The 23,016-nt window shown below is 48.2% G+C and overlaps 1 protein-coding gene across 1 annotated transcript in view; it reads right to left on the bottom strand.

Annotated features, from left to right (window-relative positions):
- The window catches only part of CACNA1E (calcium voltage-gated channel subunit alpha1 E), a 1,379,194-nt gene that overhangs the window by 452,201 nt on the left and 903,977 nt on the right, over positions 1–23,016 (bottom strand). The window contains exons 23-24 of the mRNA XM_069233198.1: positions 13,081–13,210; positions 808–867 (exon numbers count right to left, since the gene is read on the bottom strand). Of these exons, the coding sequence (XP_069089299.1) occupies positions 808–867; positions 13,081–13,210 (190 nt within the window). The remainder of the gene's footprint in view (positions 1–807; positions 868–13,080; positions 13,211–23,016) is intronic.

The raw sequence follows: 23,016 nt of genomic DNA on the forward strand, positions 1-23,016 counted from the left end.
GAGAGTCATCACTGGATTGTGCAGTGGTGGCATACCTTGTCCTAGAACAAATGGATTAGATATAGTTCAGCTAAATGGACGATAGAATATAGGGCGAGGTGTATGTCCATTTCATTTAGCAAGTTTCTAATCTCAACTTTTTGCGAGTCGCAATTAGATACTCGCAAAATGAAATGTACAAATGTGTCTCAGACACACCTATCAATTCCCATTGGGGTGGCAAAGACTTACCTCATCAATATTCATGCAGTAGTTTGCAATTTGCAACTCCATTGGGAATGGCCACACTCACAGGATGGTGGCCTGATGGGGACAGCAGACCACCATCTCTGTGACGGTTTTTTAAATAAAGCAGTTTTTTTTAATGCAGCCCCTTTTCCTTGAAGGAAAGTATGATACATTTAAAAGAAAAAAACATGAAGAGTTTTCTTTTCATTTTTCAGAGTAGGCAGTGGTCTGTGGGACCACTGCCTGCTCTGAAAAAATATTTATGCTTCCATTCACAAAGGGGAAGGGGGAATTCACGGTCGCAAAACATTCCTACATGCCAGTGTGATTCAGTATTAGGAATCCCCTAAATGCCCTAAACATGCCCCTTCCTAATACCGAATCGGGAAGGCAAAATGCCATTCGGTAAACAATTACTGAGTCACATTTTGCTTTGGTACATAGAAAAAAACATTTTTCTGCTTCATACATCAGGCCCATAATGCTTCTAACTTTCTAAAAAAATACACTGATCACTAGGATACACCACCAACACTGGGGGCTCCAGTGTAAGCTTTTGTATTACCTGTTTCCTCTTACCTTTATCACCATCTCAAAGGTAAACACACCAGTGAAAACATAATCAAAGTATCTGAGAACCTGTAAAGAAAAGAAGCACATATATCAGCAAGTCCATCTGCAAAACTACACCACAGTTAGTTTTCACATTCAAGCAATGGGCTTAAACCAATAGTAAATGTAGTTACCTGTATACATGCTAAACACAAACAAACTCAGGGGCATATTTATACTCCGTTTGCGCCGAATTTGCGTCGTTTTTTTCGACGCAAATTTGACGCAAAACTAACTCCATATTTATACTTTGGCGTTAGACGCGTCTAGCGCCAAAGTTCATGGAGTTAGCGTCATTTTTTTGCGTGAACACCTTCCTTGCGTTAATGATATGCAAGGTAGGCGTTCCCGTCTTAAAAAATGACTCTGATGCTATTGCGTCGGATTTATACTCCCGGGCAAAAATGACGCCCGGGAGTGGGCGGGACTAAAAAACCCGCATTTGCGCCGGATTTTAGCGCCTGGGTCAGGGCAGGCGTTAAGGGACCTGTGGGCTCAAAATGAGCCCAGAGGTGCCCTCCCAAGCCCCCAGGGACACCCCTTGCCACCCTTGCCCACCCCAGGAGGACACCCAAGGATGGAGGGACCCACCCCAGGGAAGAAAAGGTAAGTTGTGGTAAGTTTAAAAAAAAAAAAAATTGTGGCATAGGGGGGCCTGATTTGTGCCCTCCTACATGCCACTATGCCCAATGTCCATGCCCAGGGGACAGAAGTCCCCTGGGCATGGCCATTGGGCAAGGGGGCATGACTCCTGTCTTTGCTAAGACAGGAGTCATTGCAATGGGGGATGGGCGTCGTAAAAAAATGGTGCAAATCGGGTTAAGACGATTTTTTTGCCTCAGCCTGACTTGCCCCATTTTTGGACGCCCAAACGCCATTTTTCCCTACGCCGGCGCTGCCTGGTGTACGTGGTTTTTTTTCACGCACACCAGGCAGCGCCGGTCGGCTAACGCCGGCTAACGCCGGCTAACGCCATTCAATAAATACGGCGCCCGCATGGCGCTTCAGAATGGCGTTAGCCGGCGCTAATTTTTTTGGCGCTAAACTGCGTTAGCGCAGTTTTGCGTCAAAAAGTATAAATATGGCCCTCAGTTTAAATAGGCGGAAATCATACACACGATTCAGAAGCTGACAGCAAAATATTTTCACTGGTCTCATTCAGTAGTTGACAAGGAAATATTCTCTAGTCCGGCACAAATAATGATTAGCCAGATAATCACTTGTACTATGTTTAATTTGATAAGGCGGATTCATAAAGCTATTTACCCAGTGTGGTGTCAGAAGTTACAGCTACATGCTCTGGAAAAATGATTAGGTCTGAAGATATTCAGAAACGTGCTGAACAGGGAAAAAAGTGTTTACATATGATGGGTTGGCAAGATCTTTAGTGAGTGACACAGTATCATCAGAGAAATTCAACTTTTTTTGTAACACTGCCTTTTCACCAAGGCCCTCATTACAACCTGGTGGTAAATGCTGCTGACCGCCGTGCAGACGGCCGCCAACATACCGTGTCCGCGGCAGAAATCCACTAAGGGTATTATGACCCACACTCAGAAATCCCACACAAGTCCGCCACACTAAAGGTCAGTGATAAATTGTTAAAACCAAAACCCACACTGTCACGCCGACAGAACTACGCCCACACTATCACAACCCAGGAATCAATGCAGCGGTCATTCAACTGCGGCAATCCATAGGCGGTACACACTGCCGCGCTCAAAATACACACACATTTACAAAACACAACCACATTGTACAATTCAAAATACACACACCTGATACACATACACACATACACACACCACACCCACACACTCACAACACTATAAAACACACACCCACATTACCCACAACATCCCACAACGAGAATTTTGGAAGAAGCAGAGAGACAGAAAAGCAAAGACAACACCAGCATCCAGAGGCACACAACACCATCACTCATACACCATCCACGCACCTCAACGAACACACCCCAACACAACACCACACACATCCCATCAACCATCACCTCGCACATCAACCACACCACATCATGGCACCTCAAAGACACCCCAGGTTCTCTGAGGAGGACCTCAGGGTCATGGTGGAGGAAATCATCCGGGTAGAGCCACAGCTATTTGGATCACAGGTGCAGCAGACATCCATTGCAAGGAAGATGGAGCTATGGCGGAGAATTGTCGACAGGGTCAACGCAGTGGGACAGCATCCAAGAACACGGGATGACATCAGGAAGAGGTGGAAAGACCTACGGGGGAAGGTATGTTCCGTGGTATCTAGACACCAGGTAGCTGTGCAGAGGACTGGCAGTGGACCCCCATCTCCTCCCCCACAACTAATAACATGGGAGGAGCAAGTCTTGGCATCATGCATCCTGAGGGCCTCGCAGGAGTAGCAGGAGTACTGGACTCTAGTAAGTCATATCTTTACTACTATATCCCCCACCATACCTGCATGCCATCACAAACCCAAACCCTACCCTCTCACCCATCACCCCAACACTGCACAGATACCCCACTATCACAAACCACACATCCCAATACCAAGCCCTGCATGTGACAACAATGCATGGACACCCATCACAGACTTGCATGGACACCCACCATCACAGCATGCCCAGTAAAGACACTCACCCACCCCACACAATCACCACTCACACAAGGGTCAAGGCGATAATGCAAGCAGAGTAATAGAGGAAAACACATCCATTGCACAATATGGCACACACAAAAACAATAACAATGTATTTACACCCCAACAGGTCCCCTACACAATGTAACCCGACAGGTGGTGCCGGCCATATCCAGTCCACCCACAGAAGAGGCCCACAGTGATGACAGCAGCTCTGCACACCTGGATCAAGATGACCAGCCCAGCCCATCAGGGACCTCTGTACAGTTGGTTCCCCTGCCACAGTCCCAACCCACCACTGAACCTCCCCCCTCAGGAAACACCGGCACAGCACCCACCCAGCGGGCCCACGCCACTGTCCCCAGGACACGCCAATCAGCAGTGTGTCCACCACTACAGGGACCCCAGGCAAACCCACTAACCCAGGACGATCAGGGACCTGGGGTCAGTGGCAGTGGGCACACGGTTCAGGGGACAGAGGCACAGGATAAGCTGGGAGGACTGCTGTGTGACAGGGGGAGGACAGGCCCAGGAAACCCACTCCGCACGAGGCACTCTACAACATCATGGGAGCATATCACCATTCCCAGGAGACCATGGGCACGGTACTGGCGAAGTTTCGGGAGACCCGGCGGCTGCAGGAGGAACAGTACCTGGGGATCAGGAAGTCCATTAACACCACCCTGGTCACCATTGCAGGGGTGCTGGCAGACATGGCCAACACCATGAGGGAGAAAGTGGCATACCCCCGGGCCCCTGACTCCAGCCCGAACGATGAACAGCCTTCCACGTCCACCGGCGCTAGTGGACAGGAGGTCCCTCCACAGGAACAACAGGCCACCAGCACCCCACCCCCTGCAGAAGGAGAACCACCCTGCAAACCGTCCCTGCGATCCAGGTACAAGACAGAGAACATTGCCAAGACCCCCGCCAGGAAATAGGACTCTCCTGATTGTCACCCTTCTGTCCCACTATGTCACCTTGAACTGACATTGCTCCACTTCCGATGCCCCATTGGACAATGCACCTGTGATACAAACAGACAAGACTCTACCATGGATATTCCTCCACCATCACCCCAGCCCACTGCACATCCCACTCTACTTATTAGCACTTAAATAAACACCCTTGAATCACAAAACAATCTGGAGTCAGTCTGTACTTTCACAAATGTATTATTACAACCTCTTAGACAAATATCAATTGAAATGTTCATTTGTATATACCAAAGTATGACAGTTGTTGGGCAGCAGTAAACATAGCAGGACGGGGGGAGCTTTAGGGAAACATAGCAGAAGGCAGAATGTGGTACCCAGATCTGTGAAAAGGGAAGCCAAAGTGAACTGTCAGGGTCCATACAAAGAGGTAAAAAGGCAGACTTAGACAATGTCCTACATTAGTCATTAGTGAGATGAGCAGTGCCAGTCTCTTACCTGTGTCTCACTGGGAGTACTGCATGATGATGTTGTTTCGGTTGTCAATATCTTCTTCCTCTGCCTCCTCTTCCTCACTGTCCACAGGCTCAACAGTTGCCACAAGACCAATATCTAGCCCATCCTCCTGCAGAAAAGGCACCTGGCGTTGCAAAGCCAGGTTGTGCAACATACAGCATGCCACGATTATCTGGCACACCTTCTTTGGTGAGCTGTATAGGGAGCCACCTGTTAGATGGAAGCACCGGAATCTGGCCTTCAGGAAGCCGAAAGTACACTCAATAATCCTCCTAGTTTGCCCATGTGCCTCATTGTAGCGTTCCTCTGCCCTTGTCCTGGGATTCCTCACTGGGGTCAGTTACCATGAGAGGTTGTGGTAACCAGAGTCACCTGTAAATGTCGAGGAATATCTGTTAGACATACACCAACCCTTAGGGACTACCCCATACCTAGACACCTATTCATACTCTGTGGGGACCTTGGGCTCACCTATTAGCCACACACGGTGCCTCTGGAGTTGGCCCATCACATAAGGTATGCTGCTATTCCTCAAAATGTAAGCGTCATGCACAGAGCCAGGATACTTGGCATTCACATGGGAGATGTACTGGTCTGCCAAACACACCATCTGCACATTCATTGAATGGTAGCTTTTATGATTTCTGTACACCTGTTCATTCCTGCAGGGGGGACAAATGCCACATGTGTACCATCAATGGCACCAATGATGTTGGGGATATGTCCCAGGGCATAATAGTCAACTTTCACTGTGGCCAAATCATCCACCTGAGGGAAAACGATGTAGCTGCACATGTGTTTCAGTAGGGCAGATAACACTCTGGACAACACGTTAGAGAACATTGGCTGAGACATCCCTGATGCCATGGCCACTGTTGTTTGAAAGAAACCACTGGCCAGGAAATGGAGCACTGACAGGACCTGCACTAGAGGGAGGATACCTGTGGGATGGCAGATAGCTGACATTAGGTCTGGTTCCAATTGGGCACACAGTTCTTGGATTGTGGCACAATCAAGTCTGTAGGTTATAATGATGTGTCTGTCTTCCATTGTTGACAGGTCCACCAGGGGTCTGTACACCGGAGGATGATGCCATTTCATCATCTGTCCCAGCGGAAGTGGCCTATAGAGGAGAAAGGTGGGCAGAGGGTAATGTACCACATAGTTTGCACAAGAGTTTTGCACTAATGTGATTAAATTGGTGTGTGGCATTGTCTGTCTGTATTTGTGCCCAAATTTACTGTGACGCAGTAAGGTGCCCTGCCATGTGCCACCCTGAAATGGCGGCTGCCTGACCTGTAAGGAGGGACGAGGGGAAATGAGGTAACTGTGCTGGCGTTGTGCAACGTCGCGGTAGGTGGTCGAAGACCGCCGTGCTATTCTTCACTGGTTATCATTGGGCCCTATGGGTTCCAGGAGCCAATGACGAAGTATGCCGGCGGTCACGGTACGCACCGCCACAGACGTGACCACCATTTTCTAGCTGTTCAGTCACTTGATACCTGACCTTTAACAGGAGAGGACCTACACTGCAAGTGCTGCTGTGACCTGTGTCTGGAAGCGACAATGGCTCGAGTGTCTGGGGAAAGGGCCCCTGCCTTCAGTGTGGAGGAGTTGGAGAGACTAGTGGATGGGGTCCTCCCCCAGTACATGCTACTCTACAGTCCTCCAGACAAACAGGTGAGTACACTGTGAGCATGATGCGTGGGACATGAATGTATGGAGTGGTGTGGCTGGTAGATACATGTTGGGGGGGGCCAAAGGGCTGCATGTGAGGATGGTGAGTGTATGTGTGTCAGGGCATGGATGGGAACTGGTGGGCAATGAGTATGATGAACCGGACAGGGGATTAAGTTCCTTTCTTACTTTACCTTTCCTCTAGGTCAGCACCCACCAGAAGAAGGGTATTTGGCGTGCCATCGCCAAGGAAGTACGGACCCTGGGGGTCTATCATAGACGGAGCACCCACTGCCGCAAGAGATGGGAGGACCTGCGCCGCTGGAGCAAGAAGACGGTGGAGACCCAGCTGGGGATGGCCTCCCAATGTGGAAGGGGTGCCCGTCGTACCATGACCCCCCTGATGTTCCGAATCCTGGCGGTGGCCTATCCGGAGTTGGATGGGCGCTTGAGGGCATCACAGTAGCCACAAGGGGATGAGTACAGTCTCATCCAGCTGACTCTGCGCGCTTTATCAGGTGGCTGGGTGGGGAATGTGGGCTGTGGGTTTCCCTAGGCCAGGGCGAAGTTGGTAGGGTAGGTCCCTTGTTAGGCAGGCTCTGTGGCACTCCAACCCCAATAGTGGTAGTGGCCATCTACAACCAGTCTGGCTCCTGTGGGTTCCAGGTGTGCAGCTAATGGGTTTAGGCATTGTCCCCCATGGGCAGGTGATTTTCCTACGAACAGTTAGTGCATGGCCTAGTGCATAGGGCTGCTCCCTGTGTGTTGTGTCCGCCAACGGTAGTGGTGTTGCTGGCATTGACCATATGTCTACTCTGTCTTTACCCCCCCTTTTTGTTTTGTCACCCTGTCCTTGTGTGCATTAGCATCATCTGGTGGAGGAGCAGAGGCACCGGAGCAGGAGGGAGCTGTAACCCACATGGCCCAGGAGGGTGAATGTACGGTCTGAAGGCACCAGTGGGATGGAGGGCAAGGGGAGCTCCATGATGGGGACAGGAGGGGACACCAGCGACAGCGACTTCTCCTCTGATGGGTGCTCCCTTGCGGTGGTGGGCACCTCTGTGCTCACCGCAACAACAGGTACAGCCGCCACCCCCCTACCAGGACTGCCCTCCCAGCAGCCCCTCAGCGTGTTTCCTGTGCCTGCTCACCCAGGAGGGTGGGCATCTCCTTCGCCCCAGGCCCCTCAAGCCCTGCCCCAGTCAGCCCTGCTGCCCTCAGTGAGGAGGCTATGGACCTCTTGAGATCCCTCACTGTTGGGCAGTCAACCATTTTGAATGCCATCCAGGGTGTTGAGAGGCATTTGCAGCAAACAAATGCATACCTGGAGGGCATTCATTCTGGCGTGGCAGCCCAACAGAGAACATTTCAGGCTCTGGCCTCAGCACTGATGGCAGCCATTGTCCCTGTGTCTAGCCTCCCCCCTCCAACTTCCTCTACCCAGTCCCAATCCCCTCAACTCCAGCCTATCCCAAGCACACCTTCAGACCAGCATGCACCCAAATCAACACACAAAAGTGGCTCAGGCAAACATAAGCACCACACATCTCACAGGCACTCACATAAGCACCACACCCATGCAGAGACACCAACATCCATTGCCTCCACTGTGTCTCCCTCCTCCACGTCCTCCACCTCCCTCCCAGTCTTGTCTCCACTCACACCTGCATGCACTACATCCTCAGCCAATACCTCCATCACCAGCACGCCCATCACAACACACCTCTCACGTGCAATCACCACCCCCACTACCATTCACATGTCCCCTGTGTCCTCTCCCAGTGTGTCTGTGAGCCCTCCTGCCAAAGTACACAAACGCCGGCACACCCACTCAACAGCCATCCACCTCACAACAGCCTCCAACCCATGCACCTTCACCCAAACTCAGCAGACGTACACCTCCAACAACCACTACCTCTTCCTCCACTCCCAAACCCCCTCCATCTTCCCGTCCCAATGTGTCTAAAAATCTTTTCCTGCCTTTCATTGACCTCTTCCCTAAAGCTCCCCCGTCCTTCCCCTAGGGCCAGGTTGTTTAAAGCCCAGACCAGCACCTCAGCCACCAAATCAACATCCATCGTGGTCCCTGCAAGTCCAGGAGGATCGAAGGGGGCACCCATCAGGGCTGGCAGTGTGCCACCTACTGCAGCCAAGGACCACCCAATTCCGCTACCTGCCACGGTAAAGAAGTGGTCAGCATGCAGAAGAGAAGAGCCGCACCACCCACCCAGCAAGGCCTCATCCAGAACCAAAAAGGACAGTGCCAAGGTCTCAGCAGCGACTTGCAACGTGGGGAAGGGAGACAAGAGCAAAGCAAAGTCACCTCAGGGCATGGAGCCTCCGGGTGAGGGACTGGTGACCCCCATTTCTCAAGACAGCCCAGCAACCTGTACCGCGGTGAGCACCACCGCAACCACCGTTACCTGCACCGCAATTTGCACCGCCACCTGCACGCCAGCTGCCGCAACTACAGTCACCAGCATCATCCCCAGTGGGCAGCCTTCCGAGGCTGCAGGAGATGGCCTGGTGTCTCCCTCAACTACTACTGACACTTGCACCACGGGCACCACTGGCAGTATCTCCGCCGCAGACACCGCCACCTGCCCCGCAACGTGCCCAGGCAGTGCCACTACAGCGGACATCAGTAACATCTCCGGTGGGCAGCCATCCAAGGCTGCAGGAGACGTCCTGGACCCTGCGCACACCACATGAGGCACCAGCACTGGCACTACCAGCAGTTTGCAGCCTAAGTCGTCGCAAGTTGGAGTGTGTCTCTGCCTCCATTGGGTATCATGCTACCTGTTTCCGGAAACTCTCGTGGTTTAGGCACCCAGGTGAGGGAATGGGAACTGGCACACCCCAGGTGCAGCATCACTGGGCACAAAGCCCCCTCCAGAACCAGTGGAGACAAGCATCCACTTGAGAGACTGTGGCCTTGCACTCCCCAGGACCAAGCAGTGGGCAACCCACCCACTTGAGAGACTTGAGAGGCTGTGGCTTTGCACTCCCCAGGACCAAACAGTGGGCAACCCACCCACTTGAAAGACTAGAGAGACTGTGGCTTTGCACTCCCCAGGAGCAGGCAGTGGGCAACCCACCCACTTGAGAGACTTTAGAGACTGTGACTTCGCACTCCCCAGGAGCAGGCAGTGGGCAACCCACCCACTTGAGAGACTGTGGCTTTGAACTCCCCAGGACCAGGCAGTGGGCATGGAGCCCCCTCGAAGAGCAGTGGCGTCGTCCCATTATCCGGCTGAGGTCCCCCCCACTCCCCATCACCCTGAGGTGCCTGTGTTTTCGACCAGATGCCCCTGCAGTGTTCTCTCTGTTTTGAGGCAGGTGTCATGTGTGGGCTTCGCCCATGCTTTTTGGGACCAATGGTCCACGGACATTTTATGGGACAGTGTACAGACTTGTGTACTTGCTGCTAATATTTGTAAATACTGATGATTATAAGTTATCTCGGCCTATCTGATTGTTCGATTATTACACTTGTTAAACTCATTTCATTTGGCCCTTGCGTTCTTCCAGGGGGTGACGGGGTGTGTCTGTGATGTGATTGGATATGTGTGTGTGTGTTGTTGTGGGTGGGGGGTGCGGGTGTTGTGTGTGTGTCACTCTCTTTTCCTTCCTCCCCTCCCCAGTGTGCTAGGTGCAGTGCTCACCGTGGTCGTTGCTGCCGTCTTTGATGTTCCTGGTAGATGAGGAGGTAGACCAGCATCAGCAGGACCTGTAACTCGGGCTCCATGGCGTCTTGGTTGTTCGTAAAGTGTCAAAAGGTGAGTGGTTTGCCTTCTGTGTTCTGTTTCTGCCGTGCTTTTGATGGCGTTGGTACCGCCGCGGAAAAGCTGGTGGATTGGTGCCTTGTAATACTGTGGGCGGTACATTGTGTTCTGCCTGTCTGTTGGTGGTTACTGCCGCGGTGTTTGTTTCTACCGCCGTGGCGGTCGGTGTGATAAAGTGGCTGTCTGTGTTGGTGGTTCCCACCATGGTTGTAATCCCAATTTTGTTTTCGCCAGCCTGTTGGCGGTATTACCACCGCTTTCTCACCGACCGCCAGGGTTGTAATGAGGGCCCAAGCATCTTATGAATACAATAGTATTGTACATGTGACATAATGCTTCTGGGGTATCATATTAGAAGGGTGTTGATGACAGAAGTTCAGTCCATTATTAGTTACTTTGCAACCCTGAACGAAGTTGTCTGCCCTATGCAATTTAAGAATGTGTCTTAATTACAAGATGAACCCTAACATCGCATATGGCGCATATGACCAAGAAAATTGGACCTGTTTATATAGGCAATAAAAGCCCGGAAAGAGAAAGTTATTGAATTAGTAAATATGTGTACCATTCAAGTGATAAATGTGAATTTGACTGCACCACAATGCTACCAATACCATAGAAAACGGTGGCTTATCAGCAGGTCAAGTTATCAAACTTCAAATGTTTTTCTACTCCATTTAGTTGAAAACATCAGAAAAGCAGACACGACGACCAGGAGCATAAAACCTAGCTACTAAATCTATAATAAGCTGAAAAATATGCCAGAAATGAAGATAAAGGAGCAAAATGGGCAGCAATCTTGCAGACCTGAGAGAAAGAAGAGACTGTCCCTTTAAGAGCTCAGCAAACTTCTACAATACTCAAACACACCTGTTCTTTTGATGGAAACTCAAAGTTGACCTCTACAGAAGTCTGATCTTTATAATCAGGAAGCATAGGCTCAGCTTAGTCAGTGAGACTTAGGGGGCGTGAATCTCACATTTCCCAACTAAAAAAACAGTGGGCTGAAGGATGAACGGGCATGATGACCAAGGTTTGGGATGGACTGTTCCCACGTGGCTCAGGGTACCCTGTACTGATTTGCATTAGTTGGGCCTCTGGGACTAATTTAGAGTTTGGCAGGCAGGGTACTCTGTCTCAACAGTGACAGAGTACTCTGCCCTCCAAGCTTAAGGTCTGTCCACTCGATTTTGAGATGGGTGTACTGCAAAGTTTACACCACAAGAATAAAAGTTAATCCATCTGTGTAAAACTTACTCCAAGGGTCTGATTAAGTAGGAGCTGTCAGAGGTAAGTTATCTGTCCGTCTTCCCAATTTACAGTGGATGGTTGCATGACTTCTTTTTAACTGGCTGTTACCACCAGGTATATCCTGGCGGTGAGGCACATTATAAAACAAAAAAAACACAGCATGGAAGGAAACTCCCAAGGTGACTGTGAGCCACAGGAACCGCTGTGAAGGATGTTCCTGCCAATGTATAAAGATGTCTCTAGAGATGGCGGACATCTCTAAATTTTGCAGAAGCAGTAAAGGCAAGATGGCTAAAAGTGCTCTGCCATCCTGTCCTGTCTGCCTTTTCACACAGTCTGCCAAAACCTAAATCAGGCATTCTGTTTAGAATGGCTCAGTGGGCAAAAAACAATAGGTTGGAAAGCTACTCCAATAGATAGTCAGTAGTTAGACTATTAGCAAGCATCCATCCTCTCATTTTTGAGGGTTTAATTGCCACTAGTATGGCTAGAGACCTGGTGCAGCTTTTCAAGCCTATTACTGTGAATGTTTGTGAATTCCAAAGAAGTAGCAAATTTGCACCCATTAAAGGAGTACTTATATGAGTACAGTTTTACCACTTTTTCTGATAAACTGGTCACAGTATATATTTAAGATCCTGGTCCAAAAAATGAACAAATTAACACCTGTTAGTGAAATCAGGAATGAGAAAAGCAAAGACAGCCATGGCAGACCTGACTCAGGGTCTCCAGGCTCAACTACCAAGCAAAGAATTAATTTATTTTGAGTAGCGTCACAATCAACCCTCTCGCCCCCATCCCCATCAAACCTATGACCCTGCCTGGGAGAAGGGATGGTTGTTTGTGGCTTCAAGAACAACATCTATGATGCGGAGCTAGGATTACAAAAAAGTCCCTTCTGCATCAAAGGATCTTTATTTATAGTCATAAACTTAAGTGTATCCCTCATGAATGCACCTTTATTATAGAGATAATGTAACAATCAGAACCCATAACTATTAAGAAACTATTGAGGAAGTGTTCTGGGATCTCATATGGAGCAGGGGCCAGTTCTAATATTTACGACCATCAACAAAGATCCTGCAAGGCAGAAAACATCTTACACTGAGAAGCACCCCACTGTCTGGGGAAAAAAAGACTTCACAATTCTGGTAACGATGGGGCTAGTTGTAAAATTAAGATTTACACATATGACTTTAGGTAAATGTTAATGTATCACAGCTTCATAGTCTGGTGATGATGTGGCTAGGTATAAAATTAAGATTTGCACACATGACATTTAGTGAAAGGTTAATGTATCACACACAGCACTTTATGTAAGGCGAAGTTTACAAACCACTCATTCTAGATTTGGGGATACATTATGTCAGGCAGAGAAACCACAAAGAATATGAGATGGCAATAGCTTGGTACAGATGACACAAAAAGTGAGATGATTAACATACCCTGTTTCTCTCTGAGTTTGTTAACACTGGATCTTCAGCTGCTAGTGCAATGCTACTAGCTGCAATCACAAGCAGGATACTCATCTCAAAGTAGCGTAGGTTCACAATGTAGTGGCACACTTTCCGTAATCTGTGGAGAAAGGAATTCATGATAGGAGGCAGAGAAAGAAAGACAAGGGTCCGCTCTCATACAGAAAAGAAGACTAGTGGAATACTAAAACAGCAGCCTATAACTTCTCATAGAGTTTGTGACTGGGTGCTGGAGATACGGGCAACATATGTACTGAGGGGCAGATATACTAATGTGTCACGCAATGGAATGCAGCAAGTAAAATTGTTCTGTTTCATTGTGTGGAATGGAAAAAGCAGAAGTGGGCCATATATACTAAGATATGGCGTACCTCTGTGCTCCTCAAGTGCTTCGTGTGCTGTCTAGCCCTAGCGCCAGTGCTAGCACACTTGCGTCATGCTGCAACGGTGCCTTCGTTACAGGCAGGATTGTTTTTGTACAGAAAGGTTTATAAATCCTACATTCCTGAGAGGCACATCCCTCTTTCTATATATACTCCAGAGTGCAACACACATAAAGAGGAAGTAACTAGTAGAAGGAAAATGTTACTTGCCCAGTAAGCATCTGTTTGTGGCATGTAGTGCTGTAGATAAAGTTATTATCATAATCCTGCCATCTATTGTATGGCTCAGAATTGTGCAAGTTGCTTTTCTTTGAAGAAAGTCTTCTGAGTCAAGAGAAAGAGTGACTCCTCATCTTGCTGGTAATGCACATGATCATTGATACCATTGTTAGATGGTTTTCTCGCAAGGCAGGTGAGGATGGAATGTGAAGCACAGAGTAGTATTGTGAGATGTCCATGCAAAATGAATTGTGATAAATAATAAAAAATAACTGTAACAAACCCAGGTGTCCAGGAAAGAGGGCGGTGCATGTGAATCTACAGCACTACTTGTCATGAACAGATGCTTGCTGGGTAAGTAACATTTTCCATTCGAGGCATGTGTGGCTGTAGATACACATGCTTAGCACAGGCTGAAATACAGCTTAGTATAGTGATATGCCCATGTTAAATTAATGTGTGATAACTAATAAAAGAAAGTGTAACAAACGCAGGTGTCTAGGCAGGAGGGTGGGCTCATGTGAATCCAAAGCACTACATGTCACAAACAGATGCTTACTGAGTAAGTAACATTTTCTGTTCGAGGCATTGTGACTGTAGATACACATGCTTAGAAAAGACTGAAATGCAGTTCTCGTCAATAAGCGGTGGCTAACCTGTGGAGGTTACAGTGGTTTGAAATAGTGTAGGCCGAACTGCTTTCCCAGCATTGGCTTGTTTACGGTCCAGCACATCTACACAATAATGTTGTATATATGTATGCATTGTAGCCCATGTAGTTGCTTTACATTTGTCAACTAAAGGTGTATTTCCTAGGAAGGGCTATGAACATCAATTCATCAATTCACCAAAATGCTAGAGCTAGCGGAAGTGACATCACACACCCTTGTACTTTCATTTAGTCTTGTTATGTAGCACAATTCCATCTCTATGTATTTGGAAGAAGGGTTCTCCTAGATTTAATGTCTGGAGCTCACTGACACGACTGAGTGAACTGATACTTTCCAGGATTAAAACTGGTGGGGGCAGGAATGGAGGGACTCAAACAGAGGGTCCATTAATCTTGTTAGTACAATATTGAGATTCCAAGTGGGGGCTCATGGCACCCTGGGAGGAATGACTCTTTTAAGACCTCCTAATAAGGTTTTAATGAAAGGAATCTTGAATAAACAAGTTTGTTGTCTGTTTTATAGATACACGGCTACTGGCGCTAATTGTAGTCTTATAGATGTAAAAGCTAGACAAGTAGTATGTAAATGAAATAAGTAACAGACAATGTCTAAAGGAATCGATGTGTTTTGAATGACAATAATGAACAAATCTTTTCCACTTTGCTGTATAACAAGCACGAGTAGATGGCCTACGTGTTTCTTTAAAAATGTCCATTCAAGGTTTTTGTAAATTTAAACAACCAAATTCTAGGACTTCAGGAGCCAGATCGCAAGGTTGATGGACCTGGGTAACTGATTTCTCTATGGATCTGCGTGAGAACGTCCTGCCTGTTCGGCAGTACTTTGTGAGTAACTACTGAAAGTTCTAGAAGTGTGGTGAACTATGGTTGCTGTTAGACTTTTCATCCTTGGCGTAGTCTCCCTTAACTTTTTGCCTCTGTTCCCCAGGTTATTGATGTGTGCTGGACTCTGATTTTGCTGTTTTTATTACTCTGGGCACTTTACCACTGCTAACCAGTGCTAAAGTGCAAGTGCTCCTGTTTAAAATGTGTATGTAATTGGTTCTCCATGATTGGCATATTTGTTTTACTGTTAAGTCCCTAGTAAAGTGCACTAGAGGTGCCCAGGGTCTGTAAATCAAATGTTACTAGTGGGCCTGCAGCACTGGTTGTGCCACCCACACAAGTAACCCTGTAATCATGTCTCAGGCCTGCCACTGCAGTGTCTGTGTGTGTATTTTTACACTGTAAATTCGACTTGGCAAGTGTACCCACTTGCCAGGCCTAAACCTTCCCTTTTCTTACATGTAAGGCACCCCTAAGGTAGGCCCAAGGTAGCCCCTAGGGCAGGGTGCAGTGTATGGATAAGGTAGGACATATAGGTGGTCATTCCAACCCTGGCGGTCCATGACCGCCGGGTTGGAGGACCGCGGGAGCACCGCCGACAGGCCGGCGGTGCTCCAATGGGCATTCCGACCGCGGCGGTAAAGCCGCGGTCGGACCGGCAACACTGGCGGTCTCCCGCCAGTGTACCGCCGCCCATTGGAATCCTCCAAGGCGGCGCAGCTAGCTGCGCCGCCGAGGGGATTCCGACCCCCCCTACCGCCATCCAGTTCCCGGCGGTCCGCCCGCCGGGAACCGGATGGCGGTAGGGGGGGTCGCGGGGCCCCTGGGGGCCCCTGCAGTGCCCATGCCACTGGCATGGGCACTGCAGGGGCCCCCGTAAGAGGGCCCCTAAATGTATTTCACTGTCTGCTGCGCAGACAGTGAAATACGCGACGGGTGCAACTGCACCCGTCGCACAGCTTTCACTCCGCCGGCTCGATTCCGAGCCGGCTTCATCGTGGAAGCCTCTTTCCCGCTGGGCTGGCGGGCGGCCTGAAGGCGGCCGCCCGCCAGCCCAGCGGGAATGTCAGAATTACCGCCGCGGTCTTTCGACCGCGGAACGGTAACCTGACGGCGGGACTTTGGCGGGCGGCCTCCGCCGCCCGCCAAGGTCAGAATGAGGGCCATAGTAATGTGGTTTATATGTCCTGACAGTGAAATACTGCCAATTTAGTTTTTCACTGTTGCAAGGCCTGTCTCTCTCATTGTATAATATGGGGACTATCTTTAAATATGATTAAAGTGTAGATTCCCCTAGAGAGTAGATGGACAAGTGGAGTTTGGGGTCCTTGAACTCACAATTTAAAAATACATCTTTTAGTAAAGTTGGTTTTGAGATTGTGTGTTTGAAAATGACACTTTTAGAAAGTGAGCATTTTCTTGCTTAAACCATTCTGTGACTCTGCCTTGTTTGTGGATTCCCTGTCTGAGTCAGTTTGACAGTTGGGTTGTTTTTCACCTCACACCAGACAGTGACACAAAGGAGCTGGGGTGTAGCCTGCATTTCCTAATTAGCCATCTCTGCTAGGAGGGAGGGATGGAGTGGTCACTCTCATCTGAAAGGACTGTGCCTGCCTCTGACAATGCAGACTCCAACCCCCTGGTGTGTGTCTGAGGCCTTGCCTGGGCAAGGCAGGATTTCACAAGTAGGTGTGAGTCCCCTTTGAAGAAAGGTGACTTCAAAGACTAAAATGGGTATAAGAAGGGCACCCAAATCTACAGACTTTAGAAAAACACTTCTGGAACCAAGAGGAACCTCTGCCTGGAGAAGAGCTGAATAGCTGAGGAAGAAGAGCTGCCCTGCCTGTGACTGTGCTTTGTGGAGCTATCCTGCAGTTGCTGCTTCTGCCAGAGTAAGAGGGCAAAGACTGGACTTTGTGTGCCTTCCATCTTGAGAAGAAATCTCCAAGGGCTTGATCTAGAGCTTGCCTCCTGTTTGAAGTCTCAGGGACAGCAAAGACTTCTCTCTGCCAGCACCTGGAGTCTCTGGAGAGACTCCTACTCTGCCCTGTGGTGCTCATCCAGTTCCTGGGACCCTGAAAGGAGAAGCTGGCAGCCTAAAGACAAGAAAATCCACGCACAGAGCGCCGTGCGGGGAAAAGATTGAGGCAAATTCGATCTGCGGCTGGAAAACAAACGACGCGCCTGCCGGCTCTGCAGCTGAGAAACGACGCTCGCAGGAAACGCGACCGAAGAATCGATGCACGGAGCAGGAGAAACGACACGCAGCATCGCTGACAGAGGCTGGGAGATCACAACCTGCGCTGCGGGATTTTCGGATCATCGTGCGGCTGGATTTTTGACTCAAGAACCGCCGTGCGGAGTTATTTTTGATGCACACCTGCAAGTGCGGGGTTAATTTTGACGCACACCAGGTACATTTTCACTCTAGCAGCGCTAGTGTGTTTTTAAAACTACTTAAAGACTCTTTTCGATTTTTAATTGATAACTTGACTTGTGTATGGTGGATTTTTGTCGTTTTGGTCTTGTTTTGTTTAGATAAATATTTCCTATTTTTCTAAACTGGTGTTGTGTCATTTTGTAGTGTTTTCATTAAGGTACTGTGTGTGTTGGTACAAATACTTTACACCTAGCACTCTGAAGTTAAGCCTATTGCTCTGCCAAGCTACCAAGGGGGTAAGCAGGGGTTAGCTGAGGGTGATTCTCTTTTACCCTGACTAGAGTGAGGGTCCTTGCTTGAACAGGGGGTAACCTGACTGTCAACCAAAGACCCCATTTCTAACAGTTGCCATGCCCATGTGGGAGCTAGCAGGATGAGGGTGAGAGATGTCTGTCAAAGTTTGCTAACCACAAAAGGAAGCAGTGGGCGAGGTGGAAAAGCTTTAGCAAATATCCCAGACCAACACAGTACCGTGCTGTCAACATCAGGACAGTGCGCGCTCTACGGGTGAAGTAATTCAAAAAGCCAATCCTTATGCAATATAATAATTCATGCATTGTGTGTTGATGCAGCATGTTAACCTTTTACATTGCAGAGATTTATCTTAAAATGTCATAAATGCTGTTTGCAATGTATTGTTCATTTTCAAGGCTTTGCTGCAGGATTACAGGGTGTGGTTAAGGTGTGGTCCCTATTCTGAGCCCTTCTAGAATCATTTACTGCAGTCTGGCTGGGTGTGGCATGTGGGCGCGGTCTGGGTCTATTTAAGGGACCCTCCACGTGCTCACTAATCAGAGGTCCCGGTGAAGAGCAGCAGCATTTTCCTGAGCTCCTGTTCCGGAGGCCTACCTAGACTTTTCCAGGCCCCGTCCTCATTATCTAGGTGATCCTCAAGCAGGGCGGTAAGGCGGAGGTCGGGTTAGGCCCCGACTCCGTTTTCAGAAATATTCGAGTTTTGGGCCTTTTGGTTAATCTCGTGTGCGATTGTTTTCTTGGCATTTAACTCTTGCAGTTCAGATCGGCAGTGTGCGCGATCGTATCTTGGCATTTAAACCTTGATGGTTGAATCGACAACAGTGTGAGTGATTCATTCTTGGCAATTAACCCTTGCAATTCAGGTCGTCAGTGTGCACGATCGTATCTTGGCATTTAGACCTTGATGGTTGAATCGGCAACAGAGTGCACGATTTATTCTTGGCAATTAACCCTTGCAGCTCAGATCGGCAGAATGTGCAAACGTATCTTGGCATTTAAACCTAGATGGTTGAATCGACAACAGTGTGCGCGATTCATTCTTGGCAACTAACCCTTGCAATTCAGGTCGGCAGTGTGCACGATCGTATCTTGGCATTTAGACCTTGATAGTTGAATCGGCAACAGAGTGCGCGATTCATTCTTGGCAATTAACCCTTGCAGCTCAGATCGTCAGAATGCGTGATCGTTTCTTGGCATTTAAACCTTGATGGTTGAATCTGCAACAGGTGCGCGATTCATTCTTGGCAATTAACCCTTGCAATTCAGGTCGGCAGTGTGCGCAATCGTATCTTGGCATTTTGAACTTGATGGTTGAATCGGCAACAGTGTGCGTGATTCATTGTTGGCAATTAACCCTTGCACCCTTGATACGATCGGCAGAGTGCGCAATCGTATCTTGGCATTTGAATCATGATGGTTGAACCGACAGCAGTGTGCGCAATTCATTCTTGGTATGTAACCCTTGCAGTTCAGATCGGCAGAGTGCGTGATCGCTCCTAGACATTTGAATCCTGATGGTTGAATCAGCAGCAGTGTGCGTGATTCATTCTTGGCATTTATCCCTTGAGTTTTCAGATCCACAGAGTGTGTGATCATTTCTAGGCATGGGAATCTTACCATAGTTGGTTTTAAAGTGCATAATAATTTCTAGACAACTGAATCCTGAAATTCAAAACAGAGTGTGACCTTGTAGTAGCATTCATAAGTCTATTGCAGTTCATTCATGAAAACTAATGTGTTAATTGATTCCTGTTATAACGTAGTTGCTATTCCAAGAACTAACTTGAGAAAGTTCAATGTTCAGAGCATAAGATGTTATTCTAAAAACGCTCATATGAAAGTTTGTATAATCTCTAAGGCTCTTGATCATTCATGTTATCAGTATATAAATATTTGGAACAAGTTTATGAGCGTCAATGTGAATAATCTTGCTATTGTGTTCTGAACTCTTGCTCCCACAGGTCTCCTTCCTCGCTGTTCCAAACCTAAAACCCCATCCCCCACTTGGCCATTCTTTAACTCTGTGCTATGATAGCTAGTAGAGTTTGGGGCTGCCAAGATGTGGACATATTGGGAACATGCGCAAACCCCGAGTATCAGGTCTCCCTGACACATGCATTGCTCTTGGACTGTGGGTGTGGACCCTGGACGTGAAGTTTGGGCATTTGGCATTTTCTGCTGTGGTGTAAAGATCTATTTCTGCATTGCCCCAAAGCTGGATGTATGGGAGAACATGTGGGTGGTGTTCCCACTCATGTACTTGTTGGCACCTCCTGCTGAAGAAATCTGCAAATTTGTTGTCCTCTCCAAGGAGATACTCTGCTAACAGGTGAATGTACCGGGCAGCCCACCTCCAAATGTATTTGGCTAGATAAGGCAAATGAGGGGACATGGTGCCCCTTGGTTTTGGATATAATACACACCAGTCATGTTAACTGTTTTTATCAAGACTACCTTGCCTATCAGGTGGGGAAGGAAGGCTTTGAGCACCAGATGAACAGCTAGCGACTCCAGGTGATTGATATGTGTTAGACTTGACATCCTTGGCGTGGTCTGCCCTAACTTTTTTCCTCTGTTTCCCGGGTTGTTGATGTGTGCTGGACTCTGTTTTTGCTGCTTTTGATGCTCTGGGCACTTTACCACTGCTGACCAGTGCTAAAGTGTAAGTGCTCCTACGTCAAATGTATGTGTAAATTGACTTATCCATGATTGGCATATTTGATTTACTAGTAAATCCCTAGTAAAGTCCACTAGAGGTGCCCAGGGCCTGTAAATCAAATGCTACTAGGGGGCCTGCAGCACTGGTTGTGCCACACACATGAGTAGCCCTGTAAACATGGTTCAGACCTGCCACTGCAGTGTCTGTGTGTGCAGTTTTAAACTGTCAATTCGACTTGGCAAGTGTACCCACTTGCCAAGCCTAAATCTTTCATTTTTATACATGTAAGGCACCCCTAAGGTAGGCCCCAGGTAGCCCCATGGGCAGGGTGCAGTTTATGTTAAAGGTGGGAAATGTAATGATGTGTGTTTCATGTCCTAACAGTGAAATACTGCTAAATTCAGTCTTCACTGTTGCAAGGCCTTTCTCTCTCATAGGTTAACATGGGGGATATCTTTAAATAGCCTTAAAGTGCAGGTTCCCTTTGAGAGCAGATAGAAATTTGCAGTTTGGGGTCTTTGAACTCACAATTTAAAAATACATCTTGTAGAGAAGTTGGTTTTTAGATTGTTAGTTTGAAAATGCCACTTTTAGAAAGTAGGCATTTTCTTGCTTAAAACATTCTGTGTCGGATTGCCTGTCTGGGTCAGTTTAACAGTTGGGCTGTTTGTGAATCCCCTCTAGACAGTGAAACAAAGGGAGCTGGGGTGTAGCCTGCATAAATCGATGAGCCACCTGTGCTAGAGTGGAGGAAGGAGTGGTCACTTACACCTGAATGGGCTGTGCCTGTCCTCTCACAATGCAGTCTCCAACCCCCTGGTGTATGTCTGAGGCCTGTCCTGGGCAAGGCAGGATCTTGTGAACAACAGAGATCTTCCTTTGAAATATGCTTACTTCAAAGGTAGAAAGGGGTATAAATATTGAACCCAAAACCCCTGAAAATCGCAGTTTGCGCCATGCAAAATGCCGTTAGCGATGCTCATTCACAATTTGCGAGTCGGTATCGACTCGCAAATTGTGAATGTGACTCGCAAATAGGAAAGGGTGTTCCCTTCCTATTTGCGACTCGCATCGCTATGCTAAATTGCTTTGTGACCGCGAATGCGGTCGCAAAGCAATTTGCAGTTACCACCAGTGTTACACTGGTGGTAACCCATTCGCAAAAGGGAAGGGGTCCCGATGGGACCCCTTCCCCTTTGTGAATGTTGCAAAAAGGGTTTTTCAGAGCAGGCAGTGGTACAATGGACCACTGCCTGCTCTGAAAACCGAAACCAAACGGTTTTTTTATTTTTTTTATTTTGCAACTTGTTTTCCTTGAAGGAAAACGGGCTGCAAAATAAATAAAAAAACTGCTTTATTTAAAAAGCAGTCACAGACATGGAGGTCTGCTGACTTCAGCAGGCTACCATCCCTGTGAGTGCAGGGACTCGCTATGGGGGTCGCAAAATGCGACCCACCTTATTAATATTAATGAGGTGGGTCTTTGTGACCCCATAGTGACTCGCAGAAGGTGTCTGAGACACCATTCTGCATATGGTTTTGCGACTCGGAAATTGCGAGTCGCTCCGAGTCGCAAAACCTAGTTTTGCTACATCTGGCCCTTGGAACCAAGCGGAACCTCTGCCAAGGAGAAGAGATGAAGAGCTGAGGAGGAGTGCTGTCCGTGCCTGTGACTGTGCTTTGTTGGGCTATCCTGCAGTTACTGCTTCTGCCTGTGAAAGGGGGCAACGACTGGACTTTGTGGTATATTCCTGCTTGTGAAGAATATCCAATCGCATGAACTGAGCTTGTCTCCAGGTTTTGAAGTCTCAGGGCCATCAAAGACTTCCTCTGCTAACATCTGCACTCTCTGCTGAGAGTCCTGCCCTGAGAAATGGTGTCCTATCCAGTCCCTGGGACCTGAAAGGTGAAGCTGGCAGACAAGAGCAGAAAATCAACGCACAAAACGCTGTGAGGGGAAGTTTTTGATGCACCATCTGCAACGTGGCTGATAAACGACACGCCTCTGGCTTCTTGGCTAAAATCGACACTCCTGCATTGCGGCTGGGAGATCGACGCATCATGGCTGAAGAAACGACGCGCAATACCCGCTTGCAGCTGCTGATAATGATACAAACCCCACGCAGTGCAGTTTTCTAACACTGTGCGACTGGATTTTCCAATCATCGTCCCTGGGTGTCAAAGTCAACCCGACTTTGCGTGGCTCCAAGGTGCCCCGTCTGGAAATCTATGCTTCTCTCTATTGTGAGGGAGAAGAAATGCGCATTTAAATTTACACTACCCAGGTATTTTGTGCAAAATCAACGTTCACACTGTTTTCTATGGATTAAGACTCTTAGGCCCGTATTTATACTTTTTGACGCTAAACTGCGCTAACGCAGTTTAGCGTCAAAAAGTTTTGCGCCGGCTAACGCCATTCTGAAGCGCCATGCGG

The sequence above is a fragment of the Pleurodeles waltl genome, chromosome 4_2 (assembly GCF_031143425.1).
Source record: "Pleurodeles waltl isolate 20211129_DDA chromosome 4_2, aPleWal1.hap1.20221129, whole genome shotgun sequence".
Classification (NCBI taxonomy): Eukaryota; Metazoa; Chordata; class Amphibia; order Caudata; family Salamandridae; genus Pleurodeles; species Pleurodeles waltl.